We start from the raw sequence: 19,304 nt of genomic DNA, 5'->3' as shown, positions 1-19,304 counted from the left end.
CACTAGCTTAAAGGAACCCATTTAGAAAATAAGAAACAAACATTTACAACCCCTTTAAAGAGGATATTTCCCTTATAACTTAACACCAGTGGATTATTGTATTAAACAAACACAATACGATTCAGTGTATTCATTTAAGTTTTCTAACGAAACAGCTTGTAGGGGCTCACGCCATAAAAAAAACTGAAAAGTAACTGGGATGAAGCCATCCAAATAAAATGAACCTCAAAATCGACTTCTCTACAGCTAGGCATTTGCAAGAACAAGAGTTTTAACAGCGCATTAAAGGGGTTGTAAAGGTTTGTTTTTTATTTTCTAAATAGGTTCCTTTTAAGCTAGTGCATTGTTGGTTCACTTACCTTTTCCTTTGATTTCCCTTCTAAAAAAAAAAAATTGTCTGAATTTCTCACTTCTTGTTCCTCCTCAGTAAGCTGTTATGGCTGATTAACCCCCAGTCAGAACAGGGGGCAAGTTTACTGAGGAGAAACAGGAAGTAAGAAATTCAGACAAAGAAAAAAACATTTAGAAGGAAAATGTAAGTGAACCAACAATGCACTAGCTTAAAGGAACCCATTTAGAACCTATTTAGAAAATAAAAAACAAACCTTTACAACCACTTCCCGACGGCCGTACGACTTTATACTAAAATACTATTCTCAAGGAAGTATAAACTTGCATTTCAGCTGACAAAACTGTAGCCGAGATTGATTTTATTTAAAATGATGGCAATTACTAATTAAACGGAATTCCACAGTGGCACAACTGAGGCCACCATCCAGTCCTGGAGGTTGCCATTACCCAACCAGCCTAGCAAATACGGCATTTTCTAGTGATGTCCCAATTGTATCACCACTTCTACAAGTCAGAATTCAGTGCTGGGTGGAAGCCTGGTCTCTGAACCTATGACAGTAAAAAAAGGAACCTGTCAGAACATGTTATAGTGGCTAACATTTACCAACAACCTTCTAGACATCCAATGCTAGAAGCCATGTACTCACAATATCTTTATTATGTATTTTTTGCTGTCCTTTGTCTAATCCCCTTATTTTTATTCAAGATCATTTTACTGTATTACTGCAGGCAGTATGTAACAAAAAGACATCTACAAATGGCAAAAAAATGGGATAAAATAAATGTGTCTATCCTATTACACATTAGAACAAAAACAACACAATTCAATACAGTTCCTATTTTATAAACTTCCTAATTTTCAAATATACAATGGATGCCAGTCAGCTACAGGCTGGCGAAGAGTCTGCATCATCATGTCCCAATGGTTATGGCCTGACGCGGTCTTCTGGTTACCCAGTGAAGTTTGTCCAATCAGCTTCCTCCCATTGGCTACAGTTTCATAAAGTGAGATCAGGACCAGACAGTGAGTTTTCCCTGGATCAGGAAGGCTGAAGAGGAAAGTTTCATTGAAAACTGTCACCTTTGACTTTGCTCGCAGACTGGATTTCTGGTGCTTTTGCCTATGTTGATTGCTGAAGACGTCTATTCTGGCGTACACATCTGAAATGTAAATAGATCATATCGTTTTTAAAGAATCAGTCCAAAACACAAAACAAGAGACTTAAAGCGGGAGCTGTACTTACCGTTTTCGAGATGCATCTTCTCCGTCGCTTCCGGGTATGGGTCTTCGGGAGCGGGCGTTCCTTCTTGATTGACAGTCTTCCGAGAGTCTTCCGACGGTCGCATCCATCGCGTCACTAGTAGCCGAAAGAAGCCGAACATCGGTGCGGCTCTATGCTGCGCCTGCGCACCGACGTTCGGCTTCTTTCGGAAAATTGTGACGCGATGGATGCGACCGTCGGAAGCCTCTCGGAGGACTGTCAATCAAAATAGGAACGCCCAGTCCCGCAGCCCATACCTGGAAGCGGCGGAGAAGATGCATCTCGTAAACGGTAAGTACAGCTCATATTTTAAAACAACTAGCCGATTCCCCTAGACCAAACGAGCATCCATCTAAGGGGAAAAAGTCTTATGTACGGGTGAATCCCCGCTTTAAGACCTTATAGATTACTAAAGTACTAAATTGTTTTCCAATAGTGTGAGAAAGTTAACATTTCTGTCAAGGATTGCTTGCTCACTGTGACCCCATTGGGGATACTGTTCTTCACTTCCTGTCCCTATGGCATACATACAAGGGGGGTGGGGTAATCACCTAGATAGGTAGGCAAAGGCAGTAATCAGAGCCAGATTGAATATTTTTTTCCCCTTGGTCAGCCTCCTTGTCCCCCTCCCCATCCCCACTCCTATACACACACAAACACACACACCATTCAACATCAAAATTAACTTTTAAAGTCTTAGGCCCCGTACACACGACCAGTTTCCTCGGCAGAATTCAGCTTCCGACCGAGTTTCTGGCTGAATTCTGCCGAGAAACCCGGCCGTGTGTACACTTTCGGCCGAGGAAGCCGACGAGGACCTCGGCGAGGAAATAGAGAACATGTTCTCTATTTCCTCGTTGTTCTATGGGAGAACTCGGCCCGCGGCTTCAGGGCTGAACTGGCCGAGGAACTCGATGTGTTTGGCACGTCGAGTTCCTCGGCCGTGTGTACGAGGCCTTAGAGCCCATTCACACAGGGGCAACACGACTTCTAGGAGGACTTTGGGAGGCAACTTGGACACAAATTGAGTATGAACCATCAGGCAACTTACAAGGCAACTTCAAGTTGCCTCCAGGACAGTACAAGGCAACTTTAAAGCGGGGGTTCACCCAAAAAAAAAATGTTTAACATTACATTCAGCTGAGTTGTCATAATGACAATCGGCTGTTTTTTTTTTATTTTATCCCCGTACATACCGTATTTTCACTGCCGCTTCCGGGTATGTCTTCTGCGGGACTGGGCGTTCCTAACTGATTGACAGGCTGCGTGTCACGAGTTGCCGAAAGAAGCCGAACGTCGGTGCGCAGGCGCCGTATAGAGCCGACTCGCAGTCCGGCTTCTTTCGGCAACTCGTGACGCGCTGTATGCGACGGTCGGAAGCCTGTCAATCAATTAGGAACGCCCAGTCCCGCAGAAGAGATACCCGGAAGGGGCGGTGAAAATACGGTATGTACAGGGATAAAGTAAAAAAAAAAAGGCGATTGTCATTTTGACAACTAGGCTGAATGTAATGTTAAAAATAGTTTTTTGGGTGAACTCCCGCTTTAAGTCGCCTCCAGGACAGGAGGCTTTCCAGTGGCCAATCAAACAACAATCAGCTCTGTGGGAGGGAGGGGGAGGGAGGGGTTTGCCTGAGAAATGTATGTTATCTTCCTGTATTGTTGCTTCAGTTAAGACAGTGATCTGACTTCTGAGGCGACTTCCATTGAAATCAATGGGTACAAGTTGCCTAGAAGTCGGATTGAAGTAGTATAGGAACCTTTTCTGAATTATGACGGCTCCTATTCACTTCCATTAATTTTCTCAGCTGCGCTACTTGGGGCAACTTGGGGCGACTTGAAGTCGGATCCCAGGTCGCCCCAGTGTGAACCGGCTCTTACAATATCATTTTAGGATGATGTTTATACTTACAAAAGCTGAATACAAGTGTAGCACCCTTGTCCTAAACAGGGATGCTAGTAAATTTAGTTGTGCTAGGTAACTAGCCTTTGCTTATTTGTAGTTGATCAAATAGTTTTCTCCTAAGCTTCAATGGAACTGTGATTCTCTCTTTTGTCAATGGGTGGCACTGTTACCTTTGGCATTAGTTACCTTTGGCCTGGGTGGGTGTGTGTGGAGCAGCAGCAGAGGTGTAAGTCTAAAGCCTGAGGTCTAGCCACGTGTAAAGAAGCTCAGCCCACTGGGAGCCTGATCATTGCCAGGATGCATAGAAGAAATTGCCGGAGGCAAGTGTCGAAGGGATGGAGTTCTGAAGGAGTACCAGAGCAGACTCCTTATCAGCCGGGGACTGTGAAGTGTTGGGAAAGCTTCAGGAGGGATTTCATCTAAGATGTACAGCGGGTAGCTGTGAGTAAAGCTTGAAGGAGTGCAGTGGTTAGCTGTAAGTAAAGCTTGAAAATAAGAGTTTAGCTGTTAGTAAAGCGCGAGGGATCCAGCGGGTAGCTGTGAGTCCAAGGAACCCAGCGGGTAGTGGTGGGTGAAGCTTGAAGTATATGGGAGGTAGCTGTGAGTGAAGCTTGAGAAGTCCAGCAGGTAGCTGGGAGCTAAGCCTGAGGATCTAAACTGGGATACTGTTAGCTAAGCTTGAGGATTTACAATGGGATACTGTGAGTTAAAGTCATTGTAAAGCTTCGATTGTTTTTAACCACTTCCATACAGGGCACGTATACACCTTCCCGCCCAAGCCAATTTTCAGCTTTCAGCGCTGTCGCACTTTGAATGGCAATTGCGCGGTCGTGCTACACTGTACCCAAACAAAATTGGCGTCCTTTTTTCCCCACAAATAGAGCTTTCTTTTGGTGGTATTTGATCACCTCTGCGATTTTTTTTTTTGCGCAACAACTAAAAAAAGACTGGAAATTTTGAAAAAAAATTACGTTTTTATTTTTTTCTGTAAATTTTTTTGTAAATAAGTAAGTTTTCTCTTTCAATTATGGGCACTGATATGGCGGCACTGATGGGCACAGATGAGATGGCACTGATGGACATCGATGAGGTAGTACTGGCGGGCACAGATGAGGTGGTACTGATTGGCGGCGCTGGTATGCGGCACTGATGGGCGCTGATATGCGGCACTGATGGGCACACATAGGCGGCACTGATGGGCACACATAGGCGGCACTGATGGGCACATGGGCGGCACTGATGGGCACTCATGGGCGGCACTGATGGGCACTGTGGGGTGGCACTGATGGGCACTGTGGGGTGGCACTGATGGACACTGTGGGGTGGCACTGATGGACACTGTGGGGCGGCACTGATGGACACTGTGGGGCGGCACTGATGGACACTGTGGGGCGGCACTGATGGACACTGTGGGGCGGCACTGTTTTCCTTTTGTTGCCAGTCAGTGGCCATTTGTGGGCACTGATTGTCATCTTTATTTTTTTTTCCAGACTTATTTTTTTTTTTCAAACTTTTTTTTTTTTTTTCAAACTTTTTTTTTTTTTTTTTAGACTTTTTTTTTTGCCCCGTTTTTTTTCTTCCTGCCCTTCCCTGGTGGTCCAGGGTGGGCTTCCCTGGTGGTCCATGTGGCGATCCGAGGGGGGGCTGCGCTGATAAACAATCAGCGTGACCCCCCCCCTGTCAGGAGAGCCGCCGATCGGCTCTCCTCTACTCGCGTCTGTCAGACGCGAGTGAGGAAGAGCCATCGACGGCTCTTCCTGTTTACATCGTGATCAGCCGTGATTCGACACGGCTGATCACGTGGTAAAGAGTCTCCGTGAGAGACTCTTTACCGAGATCGGTGTTGCGGGGTGTCAGACTGACACCCCGCAACAACGATCGCCGCGATGCGCGCCACCGGGGGCGCGCAGCGGCTCAGAATCCTGAGGACGTCATATGACGTCCGGTCAGGATTCTACAACCACTTTGCCGACGTCAATTTGTCATTGGCGGGCGGCAAGTGGTTAAAAAGAAATAACAAACATGTCATGCTTACCTCCGCTATGCAGCATGTTTTGCACACAGTGGCCCTGAACACCACGTCTGGAGTCCCTCGGCTGCTCTCGTGGCTCCTCCCCACATCAGATAACCCCCTAGGAGAAGCACTCTCCCAGGGAATTACCTTGCAGATGTGCTTACGAGTCATTTATTCGGCATCCATAGCCGCCAAATGTTTGACTCGGCCCTACCCCCAGTGCACGCATCATTGACAGCAGCGGGAGCCAATGGCTGTGCTGCTATCAATCTATCCAATCAAGAGCCAGGACCCCGTGGGACAATGCTTCCCTGCCGAGGCAAATTCTGGGCTCAGGTAAGTAAAGGGGGGGGGGGGGGGGTGGGGGGGGCAGTGACTGCCAGGTGTTTTTTCACCTTAAAGCATAGGATGCATTAAGGTGAAAAAACATGAGGGTTTACAACCCCTTTAAGCTTGAGGATCTACAGTGGTATACTGTGAGTAAAGCTGTTGCTATAGGAGACAGCAGTTGCTACAAAATACAGATCGCTGCATCCAGCTTAAAGGCCCTTTCTCTGCATTGATGTCTGCCTAGTTCTATTTTTGTCTACTGCTACTACAGGTGAATATCAGCCCTTCCAGCCTCTAGGAGTCACCACCAGATCCTTGGAGGTTGAGGAGACCGCTACACAAGTTAATTAACTAAATCACAGCACTAACATGTCCACAGAGACAACTCAAGCACTGCACTGACTTAACTATAAGACTCCTTTCACACTGGATCGGTTTGCAGGCGCTATTGCGCTAAAATAGCGCCTGCAAACCGACCCTAAACAGCTGCTGCTGTTTCTCCAGTGTGAAAGTCTGCTAGATTGGCAACACTGACGTGAGCGCACACCCCAGACCAAGAAGTATCAGATCACGTACTAGGCATGTGATCTGCCACAGAACGGTTGTCCTGCTGTAGTATATCTGCGGTGGGCAGCCAGTATTATATTATATTTCAGCCTATCAGTTCTTATGTGATGGCTGCATTCGTTGACTACAAAGTTGACTGACTTGGGTACAATCAGCCGGCTGGATTGTTTTGTGATTATCTCTAGCTAATCTCGCTGATAATCACTGTCTTCTCCTGGCGGGGATGGCTTCCCCCGCCCACCCCTGCCCCCATTGCCAGGAGAAGACAATTGCTGATTCCCTTGTCAGCACTGTCTGCCCATGGGGGAATTGTGCAAAATAAATTTGCGCCAATCTTAGGAGATTGAGATAAACCATTTACCACTGATTGGGGAAGGGGGAGAGGGGTTACAATAATCACCTGTTGCTGTAACTGCTTGTGTAACTGCAGGATGAGCTTTTTTGGGGTTTTGGGTTTAATACAGCTGTAATGCCTCAGGCATTCAGGAAGAGTAGTAAACTCAGAAGAAATGTACCTTGGAGCAGTAAATCGAAACTCTGGGTACAATTTTAATACACTCTCCCACCCTGAGGAGTAAGCTGCTCGGCCATTTAAGTACAATGGTCAGACAGCAAGTGATTGAGGAGAATACGCAGGGGTTGTTACAATGGAAATTTACACACACACGGGACAGAGTAATTTCATCCCACTCCATCAGACAGAGCAAGCTTCAAGGTGGGAAGCTCTGCAGCACTTTTTAGATAACTCGTGGTGCTCTGGGAATCCTTGGTTATATTTTAAAAGTTTTAATTTTAAAACAACGTTTCTATAGGCATAGTAAACATAGATACAAAACATTTTTTTCTTTGATCGGTCAATAAATGTCACAGCAGCTTTCTGAATCTACAACATGCCTTATAGGCCTGATCGACAGATAACATATCTAAAATGTCAACTAACCTTATCAGTCCCACTGCATACATTTGTTAAACAGAGAACGCAATGTTTAACCTGTCATAAATATCTGTGCAATGACTAACTGCATTCATTATTTGATTCTTATAGTAAAGACATACTCCAAGCCACAGCATTGCTCAAGACCTGCTCCTCTTATAATCCACGGACAATCGGGGCAATAGCTTATGTAGTCATCACTCACCTTCAAAGAATACAGACAGAGATAAAATCTGCATTCCAATGTTTGTTCAACAAGCCAGGAGTGGTGAAACGTGTCAAGATAGTGTGGTTTCTGGGTGGATATATTATGTATAGTATGCAGTTATTTGCTAACCGTTCAATAAATACGGCAAGAAAGGTTAACATTGGAGTGTGGCTTTTATCCCTCTACATTATTGGACTCTGCTACCTAGTCCAGGACAAATGCTCAGCAGATGCATATTAGGTAAAACTGGTTGTTAACCATTACATATACCGAGTGAAGTGACAGGCCTCAAGTGGTTCACAGAGATGAAACAAATCCTCCTCCTAAGTTGTACCTGTTTATGCACAGCCATCTCTCCTGTACTGCCTCCAAAGACACAGATCAAAGGCTATTTTTCAGCAGTAGAAGGCAGGGGGTGGGAATCTGACATCACACACTGCACAGCTCCAAGTAGAGAGATCTGTGTAACCTCAGAGCTGATTGGTAGAGAAAGAACACACCTACCTCCACACGAACACATGCACAGCTGAGGCTATCAATCACAGGCTGTTATGCTGGAGGAGTCCTCCCCCTCTATCTCCTGCAAGCAGGAAAACCTTTTCGGCAATGACCCATGCAGACAGCAGAGAGAAATGACTCAGTGCTTTGCATTGAGGCAAGTAAAAACTATAGAAGGATATGCTTTGTTCAATTTTTATGTCTGAGTTTTACAACCACTATAAGTCATTGGTTGTAAGTATGACAATGCTAATTTTTATACGGATAAGTGTAACATGCCTCCCAGCCTACAAAAGAAATGTGAAGTGATTAATTGGAAAATATACCAGGCAACTGTAATAAAACAAACATATGTATAATGTGCAGTTGTCCAAAGCAACTTATGAGAGTTTTACACACTGAAATCTGATAAAAGGGTATCGCTAATTTAAATTAAAGAGGAACTGCAGTCTGCTGACATAATTTGCAATTCTGAAGCTTCCCTCCAACCACTTTGCATATAATTTTATATATACTGTGATTCTGTACTTGCCAAATATGCTGCAGAAATCTCCCTCCACTAAGTCTGGGTGCAGCCATTTTAATTGTGGGCAGCTGAAGCTACTGCCTGTTCATTTCCTGGATTTACACAGACACAGAGGCACACCTTCAGCTCTACAACTCTCATTGGCCCTCTTATAACTCACCCCCTCCTGGCAAACTCTTAGGAGAGTGAGAGAGAGAGATGTGCATTATGTCATAAGCCTAGGCTTTTTACCAGACAAGAAACAGGAAGTGGGCTGTATAAGGTATTTACTGGCAGAAAAAAAATGTTTTACTGTCCAAAGTTAAACAACAAGGGCAGAAGGTTTAATAGATGGAAAGTTGAAAAAATGACACTTGAACGACACTTAATCTGAAAGAATGAAGACACACTCAGTGCATAAATCTGCCCACGAAGGGCAATACCAGGGCACCTTGAAAACAAAGTGTCATAATAAAGAGAGTGGTGCTGATGTCACTTCCATGTTGCTCTCAGGATCACCTGCATTTCATGTATCCAGCCTAAAGTCTTTGGGAAAAGGCAAGTATAAAAAGCAAAAAAATACAGGGGGTGGGGGTCCATGGGAGAGGGGGAGCACAGAGTGAAGAGACCTGAAGAGAAGTTTTGGCAACAATTACATACCTCTTTCCTGAATAACGTTCTGTGAGCTGGTTTTGAATTTTAGTATCCCGACTTCAATCTTTTGTGCAGTGGGTAGACATTTCAGTGAGATAAGAACCTCTCCAATAATGTCCTACAATCAGAAAGGACAAAGAAAGAATTAACAAATATGTGTACATCTACATTCTGTAGCGGGATCATTTAAAAGGAGAAGTGCAGCCAAAGCTGTACTTCTCCTGTGGATCACATTAGTGCAGTTCGCTTTGCACTCCTGTGACCTGTTTGCAGCCCGATGTCGGCTGACGTCACTGAGCCGGTCCAGGCTGTGGAAAGATTGTGACAATATGGTCGGAATCTGCCCACAACCTTTGACTGGCACCTAGCTCAGCCTCTGAGTGAGCTTCTGAGAGCCTGAGCCAGCTGCCCCCTCCACAGCTCAGCACTCCAGCGAGTGCGGGGAGGCAGAGCTGAGATCTCTCTGCTCATGGAGCTCTAAGAATCAATCGATCACCGGTGTTTGATCGCTCAGTTCTCAATCTTAGAGCTGGCGTTGGACAGATGCAGCATCAGGCAAATGCTGCATTTACCTAGGGAAGTAGGATTAAAAAAAAACATAAATCCCATACTTCTCTTTTAAGGCAAGGGTGTCCAACCTTTTGACCTCCATGGGCCACATTGGAAGAAGAGGATTTGTCTTGGCCCACAAATAAAATACACTAACAATCAGGATAGATAATGAGTCTGGAAGATCACAAGTTAACAACCACTAATATAGATAATGTACCTGAGTAATAAAACGTAATTTTCTATAAGGCTTCATTTCCATGGACGTTTTTACAGCTTAAAAACGCCTGTCCATGTTTTTTTTTTTTTTTTTTGATTATTTCTTTTTTTTTTAGCTGGAGCTCAAAAACGCAGCAGTAGCGTTTGAGCGTTTTTGCACGTTTTTGAGCGTTTAACGTCTGGCGTTTTTACAGCTCTAACTCTGGAGCTTCAGAACGCACTGGTCCTGTTTTTTTTTTTTGCAGCTCAGCCATCTACAGCTAAAAAACGTCATGGTGGGCATGAGGCCATAGACTAACATGGAGAACTGTTTTTAAGCTGCAAAAAATGCTCAGAAAAGTGGCTGTAAAAACGTCCATGGAAATGAAGCCTTAATATTTTTATTATAAAAGTAAGAGAGGGCAACATAAAACTAGTGTGATATTTTACACTGTTTTTGACAAATGAATGCATCCATATCTGGTTTGATGGATGTAGTAGCAATTCTCAATGAGTTCTCAAGGTGCACATCAGAATTTTTGTTCTAATTTTGCCCTTTGTATGCTTCATTCTTAAAAATAGTTGCTCAGAAATATAGGTGTTGCCGAAAACTGATGACCTGAATAAGGTGTGATTGTGAAGATTGGGATATTTTTGTTTGGTTAGATAAAACTTGTGTAAATAAATTTTTACAAAAAAATCCAAAAAAAAAAATCATTTAAGTAAAGTAAGTAAGTTAAGTAAATTTACGATTTTGTGTTGGGCCGCATTCATAGCTGTCTAGGGCCACAGGTTGGACACCCCTAATTTAAGGCAAACTAGCCACCTTAATAAATAAAATAAACTTCAGTAGGCAGGCAGGTTTTCACTGCTGCAAAGGAAATGCGTTGGCTTTGAACTTTGGCTGAGAAACCAGGATAGACCGAAATGGTATTGCCATTACGTTTAAGCAGCCCTTTTTCCCTTGCAAGGCGTCGAATGGCGACCATATACTGGAAATTAAGGATCTGTGCAATAAGGGAGCGTGGAGGGGGTCCTACCAGAGGGGAACATGGAGGGGTACGGTGTGTGCGCTCAATGATCGACGTGTGCATTTGTTTTCGTTCAAATGCATTTTCGTCCGAATTTCAGGTATTTTCGTCATCGTTTTAACAAACGAAAATGAACACGCAGAATCCAAAATCCGAAAGATCCGACATAAAAATGTTCTTGCTACTACAGATCGATATACAGGGAGTACCCGAGTTAAGAACATCCGAACGATTCCTACTTACAAGCAGGAGGCTGTGTGGCCACTTTTCGGTGGTGGGCACATTCGACTGAACAGACAGTGTTGGGGTAGACCATTCGACATGAACGACGTAGATTCGAGGCTAATGGTGTCTGTCGAAAGTTCTAAGAAGATTTGACAAGCAGTTAAACTGTACGAAGCCGCAATCGTATATTTCCGGTCAAATGCTCGGCAGATTTACTATAGAAGAATTAGAATTTTGGTTGACTAGTAATAATAATTTATAAATATAATTATTACTAATGTCATACAACATTCAAATTCTTCTATAGCTTGTAGGCGGAACATTGGACCGGAAATGTATCATTGCGGCATCGTACAGTTTAGCTGCTCTGTTGAATCTTCTTAGAACATTCGACAGACACCATAAGACTTCAATGACATATTCGACCTTAATTATTTCTGATTTTCGGACTAATGCATTTTTTAACGAAACAAAATAAATAAAAACGAATTTCGGGAGTAACTAAATACATTTTTACGAAAACGAAATTCCAAAAACGAGATATTTCAGTGTGCAAATGCCTACTCAATGACTTATGAGAATGGTGGGACATCAGTACCGAAAATGTCCCCCAGCCAGGAGTATAGAAACGTTTTTAAGGGTTTTATACCTCTGCGCGTTTAACCCCCCCCCCCCCCCGAAACAGAGATAATTCCTGTGTGAGTGGTTCTCTAAATCATCGAGTTTAGCACGGAGGGTTGCCATCTCACTTGTAGTATCACTATTGTGGAAGACAAGGGGTGCACAGTATCTTCCAAGGAGCTTAAATGCCATGGGCCGTGGGGAAGGATACAGCACCGTATACGAAGAGAGAGGACTCAGGATTAAGGTAGGATGTCCTTTGAGAGCCGGAGTGGTGGTACTATGCGGCCACTCGCTCCACCATTAAGCCCCCCCCCCCCCCCGTGAGAAGTTTGTTTATTGTCCATTGGCTTCAGACTGATTGGAGTTATCCTTGATCCTACCTAGATCACTTCCAAGTCCATCCTGACCCCTCAAACCCATCAATCCTGGTACATAAATGTACTCCTAAAAAGTTCAGGCGCTGTATGGAGAACCAACATATGGCAGTCTGTGTAATGAATGTTAGCCATCTGCAGCTAGAGGGGAACCAAAACACAGGGGTGGTGTTGTGCAAAAAAACAAACAAAAAAATATTCCTCTTAATCCAGCGCTGGGGGGTGATGGCTACACACCACTTGAGGCATACCTCAGAGAAGTCATAAAAATGTCTATGCCACGATTTGTGTAAAAATATTTATTGTAAAATCAAAGTATTCCAAGAATGAAAAAGGTTGAAACATGGCTGACAGACAATCAATGTTAAAGATGCTTGATATTGAACTTCAATCTCACCCAAACCTCAGCAGGCTGACTTGGGCATATCAAGGCCACTGTTTGGTGACTCCACATTCAGCACGACACCCGACTACACCAGCTGCATCCTCTGGTGGTTTGGAGTCCAATTTCTGGTCTCTTGGGGGCCTCTCCACATCACTGACCCTTACAGGTTCCACCAGTGATCTGTCATTTCTTCGATTGGGTGGATGCCCATGCGACATCTGACACCTATACACCTTTTGGTTGCCCCCAGCACCAGCCTTGATATGCCCAAGTCAGCCTGCCGAGGTTTGATTGAGATTGGGTGAGATTAAAGTTCAATATCAAGCATTATGTTTAACATTGATTGCCATATTTTAACCTTTTCCATTCTTGGAATACAGGGTACTTTGATTTTACAATAAATCTTTTTACACAGGCCATGGCATAGACATTTTTATGACTTCTCTGAGGTATACTTCAAGTGGTTTGTAGCCATCACCCCCCAGCGCTGGATTAACCCCTTCCCGACCAGCCGCTGCAGGTATACTGTGATAGGTTGGCTCCCCTGGGCGAACCATCATAGCTGTACGTCGGTTCACCTTTTCACCTCTACGGCGCGTGCGCAAGGTCACCCACAATCGCTCCACACAGAGACAGAATGGAGATCTGTCAATGTAAACAGACAGATCTCCATGCTGTCAGGGGTGAGGAGAGCGATCTGTTGTTGTTTATACTAAGTATGAACAAAGATCGCTGTCTTCACCCAGGCAGTCCCATTCCCCCACAGTGAGAATCACTCCCTAAGTAACACAGTTAACCCCTTGATCGCCCCCTACTGTTAACCCCTTCCATGCCTGCGACATTTACACAGTAATCAGTGCATTTTTATAGCACTGATTGCTGTATAAATGCCAATGGTCCCAAAAATGTGTCAAAAGTGCCCGATCTGTCCGCCATAATGTTGCAGTCCCGATAAAAATCGCTGATCACAGCCATTACTAAAAAAAATAATAATAATAAAAATGCCATAAATCTTTCCCCTATTTTGTAGATGCTATAACTTTTGCACAAACCAATCAATATACGCTTATTGTGATTTTTATTACCAAAAATATGTAGAATAATCCATATCGGCCTAAACTGAGGAAAAAAATAGCTTTTAAAAAAAAAAATGGGGGAATTTATTATAGCAAAAAGTACAAAATACTGTGGGTTTTTTTCAAAAATTGTTGCTCTTTTTTTGTTTATAGTCCAGAAAATAAAACCTGCAGAGATGATCAAATACCACCAAAATAAAGCTCTATTTGTGGGAAAAAAAGGACGTCAACTTTGTTTGGGTACAACGTCACATGACTACGCAATTGTCAGTTAAAGCGACGCAGTTTTGCAAAAAATGGCCCGGTCATTGAGCAGCCAAATCTTCCGGGACTGAAGTGGTTAGAAGGAAACTTTTGTTGTTTAATCCTGGTACATAGCCACTGAAAGTTAAAGCTGAGTTTCACCCTTAAGTGGAACTTCTGCTCATCAAATTCCTCCCCCCCTCCGGTGCCACAATTGGCACCTTTTGGGGGGAGGGGGAACAGGATACCTGTCTTTGATGCGTATCCTTTCCCACTTCCGGGAGTCCGGCCGCGGCCATCGGCCTGTGACATCACCATGGGGCTCCATCCTCATCCTCCGGGCCAATAGGAGAGAGGAGCAGGGCCTCGCGCAAGTGCAGTAGGATTCCCGACGTGAAGCTGAAAGTCTACACTGCCGGGTCCCCTTACCCGCAATAGCTGCTGCAGCACCCGACAGCTGATTGAAACATCAGCTGCGGTGCCGACATCGAGGGACTCCAGGACAGGTAAGTGTCCATTTATTAAAAGCCAGCAGCTGCAGTATGTGTAGCTGCTGGCTTTTAATTTTTCATTTTTTTCCCCAAAACACCACTTTAACCCTCTCTATGAGCATTTACCTAGTCCTGCTGCAGCACCCGACAGCTGATTGAAACATCAGCTGCGGTGCCGACATCGAGGGACTCCAGGACAGGTAAGTGTCCATTTATTAAAAGCCAGCAGCTGCAGTATGTGTAGCTGCTGGCTTTTAATTTTTCATTTTTTTCCCCAAAACACCACTTTAACCCTCTCTATGAGCATTTACCTAGTCATGTCAGCCTTTTATTTATTTTTTTTGCTTCGGGCCTACCTTTTGTTCTGTTCGATACCAATATTGGAAATATTTTAGGGTGGTGCTTGGCCCCACCTTCTCCTGCAACCCCTTGCCTCGTTATTGGCCAGTGAGGCCTTCCATCATAGTGAAAGCCAGGGGCCTGTCGCCTGTAGAATGAAAGGAAAAGGGGAATGGCAGCCTCTAGCCCCCCTTTTCCTCATGGGAAAGTGGCGGGAGAGCGGTTTAAAAATTTCCTTTAGGAGCCTTCTATATCTGGGAAGTTTTGGCGGGCTCACAGGTATGAGGGGAACAAGGTACAGTGACCCCTCTGTGACCTGTGAAAGCCCGCTCAAATTATAGGTCAAATGCAGGTCATCTCTCTAGCCCAGGGAAAAGACCGCACAAAAGAGGTTTGAACTGGCTCAAACTGGCAGGAGCTAGGGCTATTTAAAGCAGGGTCCATGACTAGGAGCTCAGTCGCTTCAGAGGACAGAAGAACTGTGGTGTTCTCCGAGTTACCTCGCTGAGCAAACAGTGTCCCTGTAGCCAGAAGATGAGCCTGGTTCTTCAGCTGCTGGAGCGGGCAGGAGAAGTCGGCGGGGATTCCTGGATCCGGCACTGCCTCAGCTTACCTCGGACGTCGGGTCAAGAGGCTCCGGTGGGAGCCGCAATGGTCGGCACGGCTCCGGTGCTTTCGCCTGCGAGTGAAGAGCATCCTGCTGCCAGCGTCCGGGAGTCCGAGCCGGAGGAAGAGGAAGCCGGTCCAGGAGGGTCTGAAGGAGTTCCGGGTCATCGGCGAAGAGAGAGTTCCACCCCTGTCCGCGTCACGGAGACGTCAAAGAGGAGGCGCACTCCGCGCCAGGGGTACTCCCCTTCCCCTCCCCGCGCTCCACGAGCTTGCAGAGCAGGTCCTTCTCAGGACCGTGTTACACGGTCGGGGGCGGAGCGAGAGGCGGTGCCAGAGGAGGAGCGAGAGTCGGTGCCAGAGGTGCGTCCGCCGGCGGTATTATTTTATCTCCCAACAGGTCCCGTGGAGTCCCGGGGAGCAGCGCTGCAGGGGCGGCTAGAGGTGGTTCACCAGGAGCATCACAACAGAGAAGAGGCTCGGTAAGCAGGGCTTCGAGTCAGCAGACACAGCCGGCTTCTCAGCAGCAGGGATCCTCAACTGCCAGGTCAGACACCAGATCCAGTGTATTAACCTCAGTGCCTCTGCTAGATACTAGAGATGTCCAGTCCTCTGCAGCTTCAATCACCCAGCAAGGTATGCCTGAAGCATCTTCTGGTGTCTTATTGTCAAATATTGCAGAGCTTCTATCGCAGTTAGCTAAGGATATACATTCTCAGTCACAGATTAGTGTTCCTACTGACTCTTCTGCTGTGAATGTGTGGTCGCCATCTAGTGGTGCTTTAGCTAATTGCGTTCAAATTTCTCAGAGTGCTGTTAATTCACAAAATGTTGTACATTCACAGAGTATTGAAAATTCAGGTTATGCAGCTATTCGTACACAAAATTTACCTGAAACTTGCCTTAAAGTACCGATGCCTTGTGATGTTAACCCTTTGGGTTACCATTTGTCCACTACGGTTAAGGAGAAAATCTGGCGGGGAGAGTTTATAGATATATTATCTTTGCTCCCGTCTGCTAGAGATTTTGTTAACAGAGCGGACAAGAAAGATGAAGATGACAGACGTAGGCCGGTACAAAAATCCTTTAATAAATGGCTTTTTTCATCAAGGATGTTGGCCTTTGGCTGAATCTTTTTCTGCCCCAAAGGCCAACATTTACCAGACCTACCGTTAGTCCACAGGTCGTCAGTAGCTCTGGATACAAAAAGGGCTTGTGCTTCAATTTTAACGATAGCCAGTGTCGGTGGCCAAATTCAAGTACAGGCATGAATGTGCATTCTGCGCTGGCTCTCACTCAGTATCCAAGTGCTTCAAAAAAATGGCAGCAGCAAACCAGCCAGGTACCTTTTCAAAGAGCGGTCATGCCACTGAGGCTTCTAAATATGTTGCCGTGCCTCTGGGTGTACCCAAACCAGCTGAAGGCGCATCTTCTCATTGAAGGTTTCAATGAGGGTTTTTTGTTGCCGATTTTTTCTGGTCAAGGTTGTAATATTGTCAACAATCTTAAATCGGTTGGTGAGTTTCCCAAAATAGTGCTTAAAAAAAATTAATCTGGAAGTGTTGGAAGGTTGGGTGGAAGGTCCATTTTCCGCCCCTCCTTTTGATAATTTCAGGATTTCCCCTTTAGGGATCGTCCCAAAGAAAGAAAATAACTCGTTTAGATAAATTCATCACTTGTCCTTCCCCAAGGGCAACTCCCTAAATGATGAGATAGAGGATAACTTGTCCTCTGTATCATATGCCTCTTTTGAGGATGCTCTTGTTAAGTTGAGACTCCTTGGTAGGGGTTCTCTCTTAGCAAAAGCTGACATCAAATCGGCTTTTCGATTGCTCCCTATCAACCCTTTGTGTTTCAATTCCCTTGGTTTTTTCTTTGATAACTGTTTTTATTTTGACAAATGCCTGCCGATGGGTTGTTCTCTGTCATGTTTCTATTTTGAAACATTCTCATCTTTTTTAGAATGGGTAGTCACGTTTTAATCTGGTTCTGATTTTCTCATCCACTAGCTAGACGATTTCCTGTTTTTTGGCCCTCCCAATACTTCCGATTGTGACCAGTTGTTAGACACATTTTTTAGAATTTGTGGACACTTCGGTGTTCCTTTGGCCTTTGATAAGACAGTTTTGCCATCCACATGCTTGGAATTCCTAGGTATCATCATTGATACTGAATTAATGGAATTCAGGCTTCCTGAATTAAAAATAGAAAAAATTAAATACTTAAGTTTATCTTTGATTCGAAAAAAAAAGGCTCTTTTGAAAGAGATTCAGTCCCTTTTAGGTCTACTAGCATTTGCAACAAGGATCTTGCCGATAGGTAGAGTCTTCTCAAGAAGACTTTATTTGTCCATCTCTGGTATAAAATCCCCTTTCTCCCATGTTCAAATGTCTCATGACATAAAAGAGGACCTCTTGGTCTGGTTGCAGTTTTTATCCCATTTCAATAGTAGAGCAGTGTGGCAGGAGGAATTTATTTTAGTTTTTTCTGTTCACTGACTCTGCAGGCTCGGTGGGTTTTGCCGCCATTTGGCGGACCCACTGGTGTGCAGGACATTGGTGTTCCTCCTGGCAGGCTAAGGTTTATTTAAAAAATATTGTTCTGTTGGAATTGTTCCCAATTATAGTGGCTCTGGAGATTTGGGGATCTTTCTTTCAAAACAGGAGAATTCTGGTTCGTACAGACAATAAGGGTGTGATGTACGCCATACATTTTTACATTTTCTTTTTGCCAAGCAATATTCTTGGTCCTACGTGCAGAAGACGTTGTCGGGCATTTAGTTTTTTCTAAAACTTAACAACCTTCCTTCTTTTATGCACTATTTTTCAGTTAAACAAGCTTTAAAAGGTTATAAGAAATACCATTTTTTGTTGGATACTCGGAAGCCTATTACTCCAAAGCTTTTAGGCGACCTATGTTTGTCTACGGGTAAAGTTTGTTTCTCTCATTTTGAATCGGTGCTTTTTCAAGCGGTTTTCTCCCTAATGTTTTTTGCAGCATTAAGGGTGTCCGAACTGGTTGCCATCACAACAACGGATGTTGTTGTCATGGATAGGTCTGTTAGAGTTTTAATAGGTAAGTCAAAAACGGACCAGCTGGGGAAGGGATTTTGGTTACAGCTGGATGCATGGGACGGTTCAGTTACCTGCCCTGTTCATTTAATTAATGAATTCTTGTCAATCAGGCCCACGGGGTGTTTAAAATTTTTTGTTCCCGAATCAGGTCGGCCATTGACAAAATTTCAATTTTCTAGTGTGCTTAAGAAATGTTTGAAGTTTTTGAACTTAGATCAAGCATGTCTTACTTCCCATTCATTTAGGATAGGAGCGGCTACTGAGGCTTCAAGGTTGGGTTTGGATGTTGACAGGATTAAAAAAATTGGGAGGTGGAAATCTGACAGCTATTTACTTTATGTTCGCCCTAATACTTCTTTTTGATCCTTTCAGGGTGCTTACGAATTGTCTGGATCATCAGGCACTCATTCGTTCACTGGGCCCACCTGAGAGCACAGACAAGAAGTTACACTGTCAATTTAGGTTTAGATGCTTATAAGTTTAAGGTGTGTTGGGGCGGTAGACGAGGTATGGTATGGTCCAATCTTAATTCTGAATTATCTAGGCTTATGCGTCATTTCCCTCATCCGCATGTATTAATCATCCATCTTGGGGGAAATGACGTTGGTCAGAGCAAAACACTAGACATCATTTTCAGCATTAGGGATGATCTTCTTAGGTTTCAGCTTCTTTTCCCTGAAGCCAGGATAGTATTTTCAGAAATAGTGCAAAGATTAGTTTGGCTTCCCCCCCTTCCTAGGCGCCCTTTGGAGAAAATTAGGAAAAGGATAAATAGGGCGGTTTCCAAATTGCTTTCTGATTTGGGGATGTTTTCTTTCAGACACACTGAATTGGAAGGGGGTTATGCTGGTCTGTATAGAT

General features: G+C 44.4%; 1 protein-coding gene across 3 annotated transcripts in view; it reads right to left on the bottom strand.

Moving 5' to 3' along the window:
• Positions 1 to 1,011: 1,011 nt before the first annotated feature.
• Positions 1,012 to 19,304, bottom strand: part of LOC120917360 (synaptotagmin-1-like) — a 95,782-nt gene continuing 77,489 nt past the window's right edge. For all 3 annotated transcript variants that reach the window (XM_040328596.1, XM_040328595.1, XM_040328597.1), the window contains exons 7-8: positions 9,235 to 9,346; positions 1,012 to 1,512 (exon numbers count right to left, since the gene is read on the bottom strand). In XM_040328596.1, coding sequence (XP_040184530.1) covers positions 1,211 to 1,512; positions 9,235 to 9,346 — 414 coding nt within the window. In that variant the 3' untranslated portion in view covers positions 1,012 to 1,210. The remainder of the gene's footprint in view (positions 1,513 to 9,234; positions 9,347 to 19,304) is intronic.

The sequence above is a fragment of the Rana temporaria genome, chromosome 11 (assembly GCF_905171775.1).
Source record: "Rana temporaria chromosome 11, aRanTem1.1, whole genome shotgun sequence".
Lineage (NCBI taxonomy): Eukaryota > Metazoa > Chordata > Amphibia > Anura > Ranidae > Rana > Rana temporaria.
Note: the sequence above shows the minus strand (reverse complement) of the source record. Positions and strands in the feature narration are given on the sequence as shown.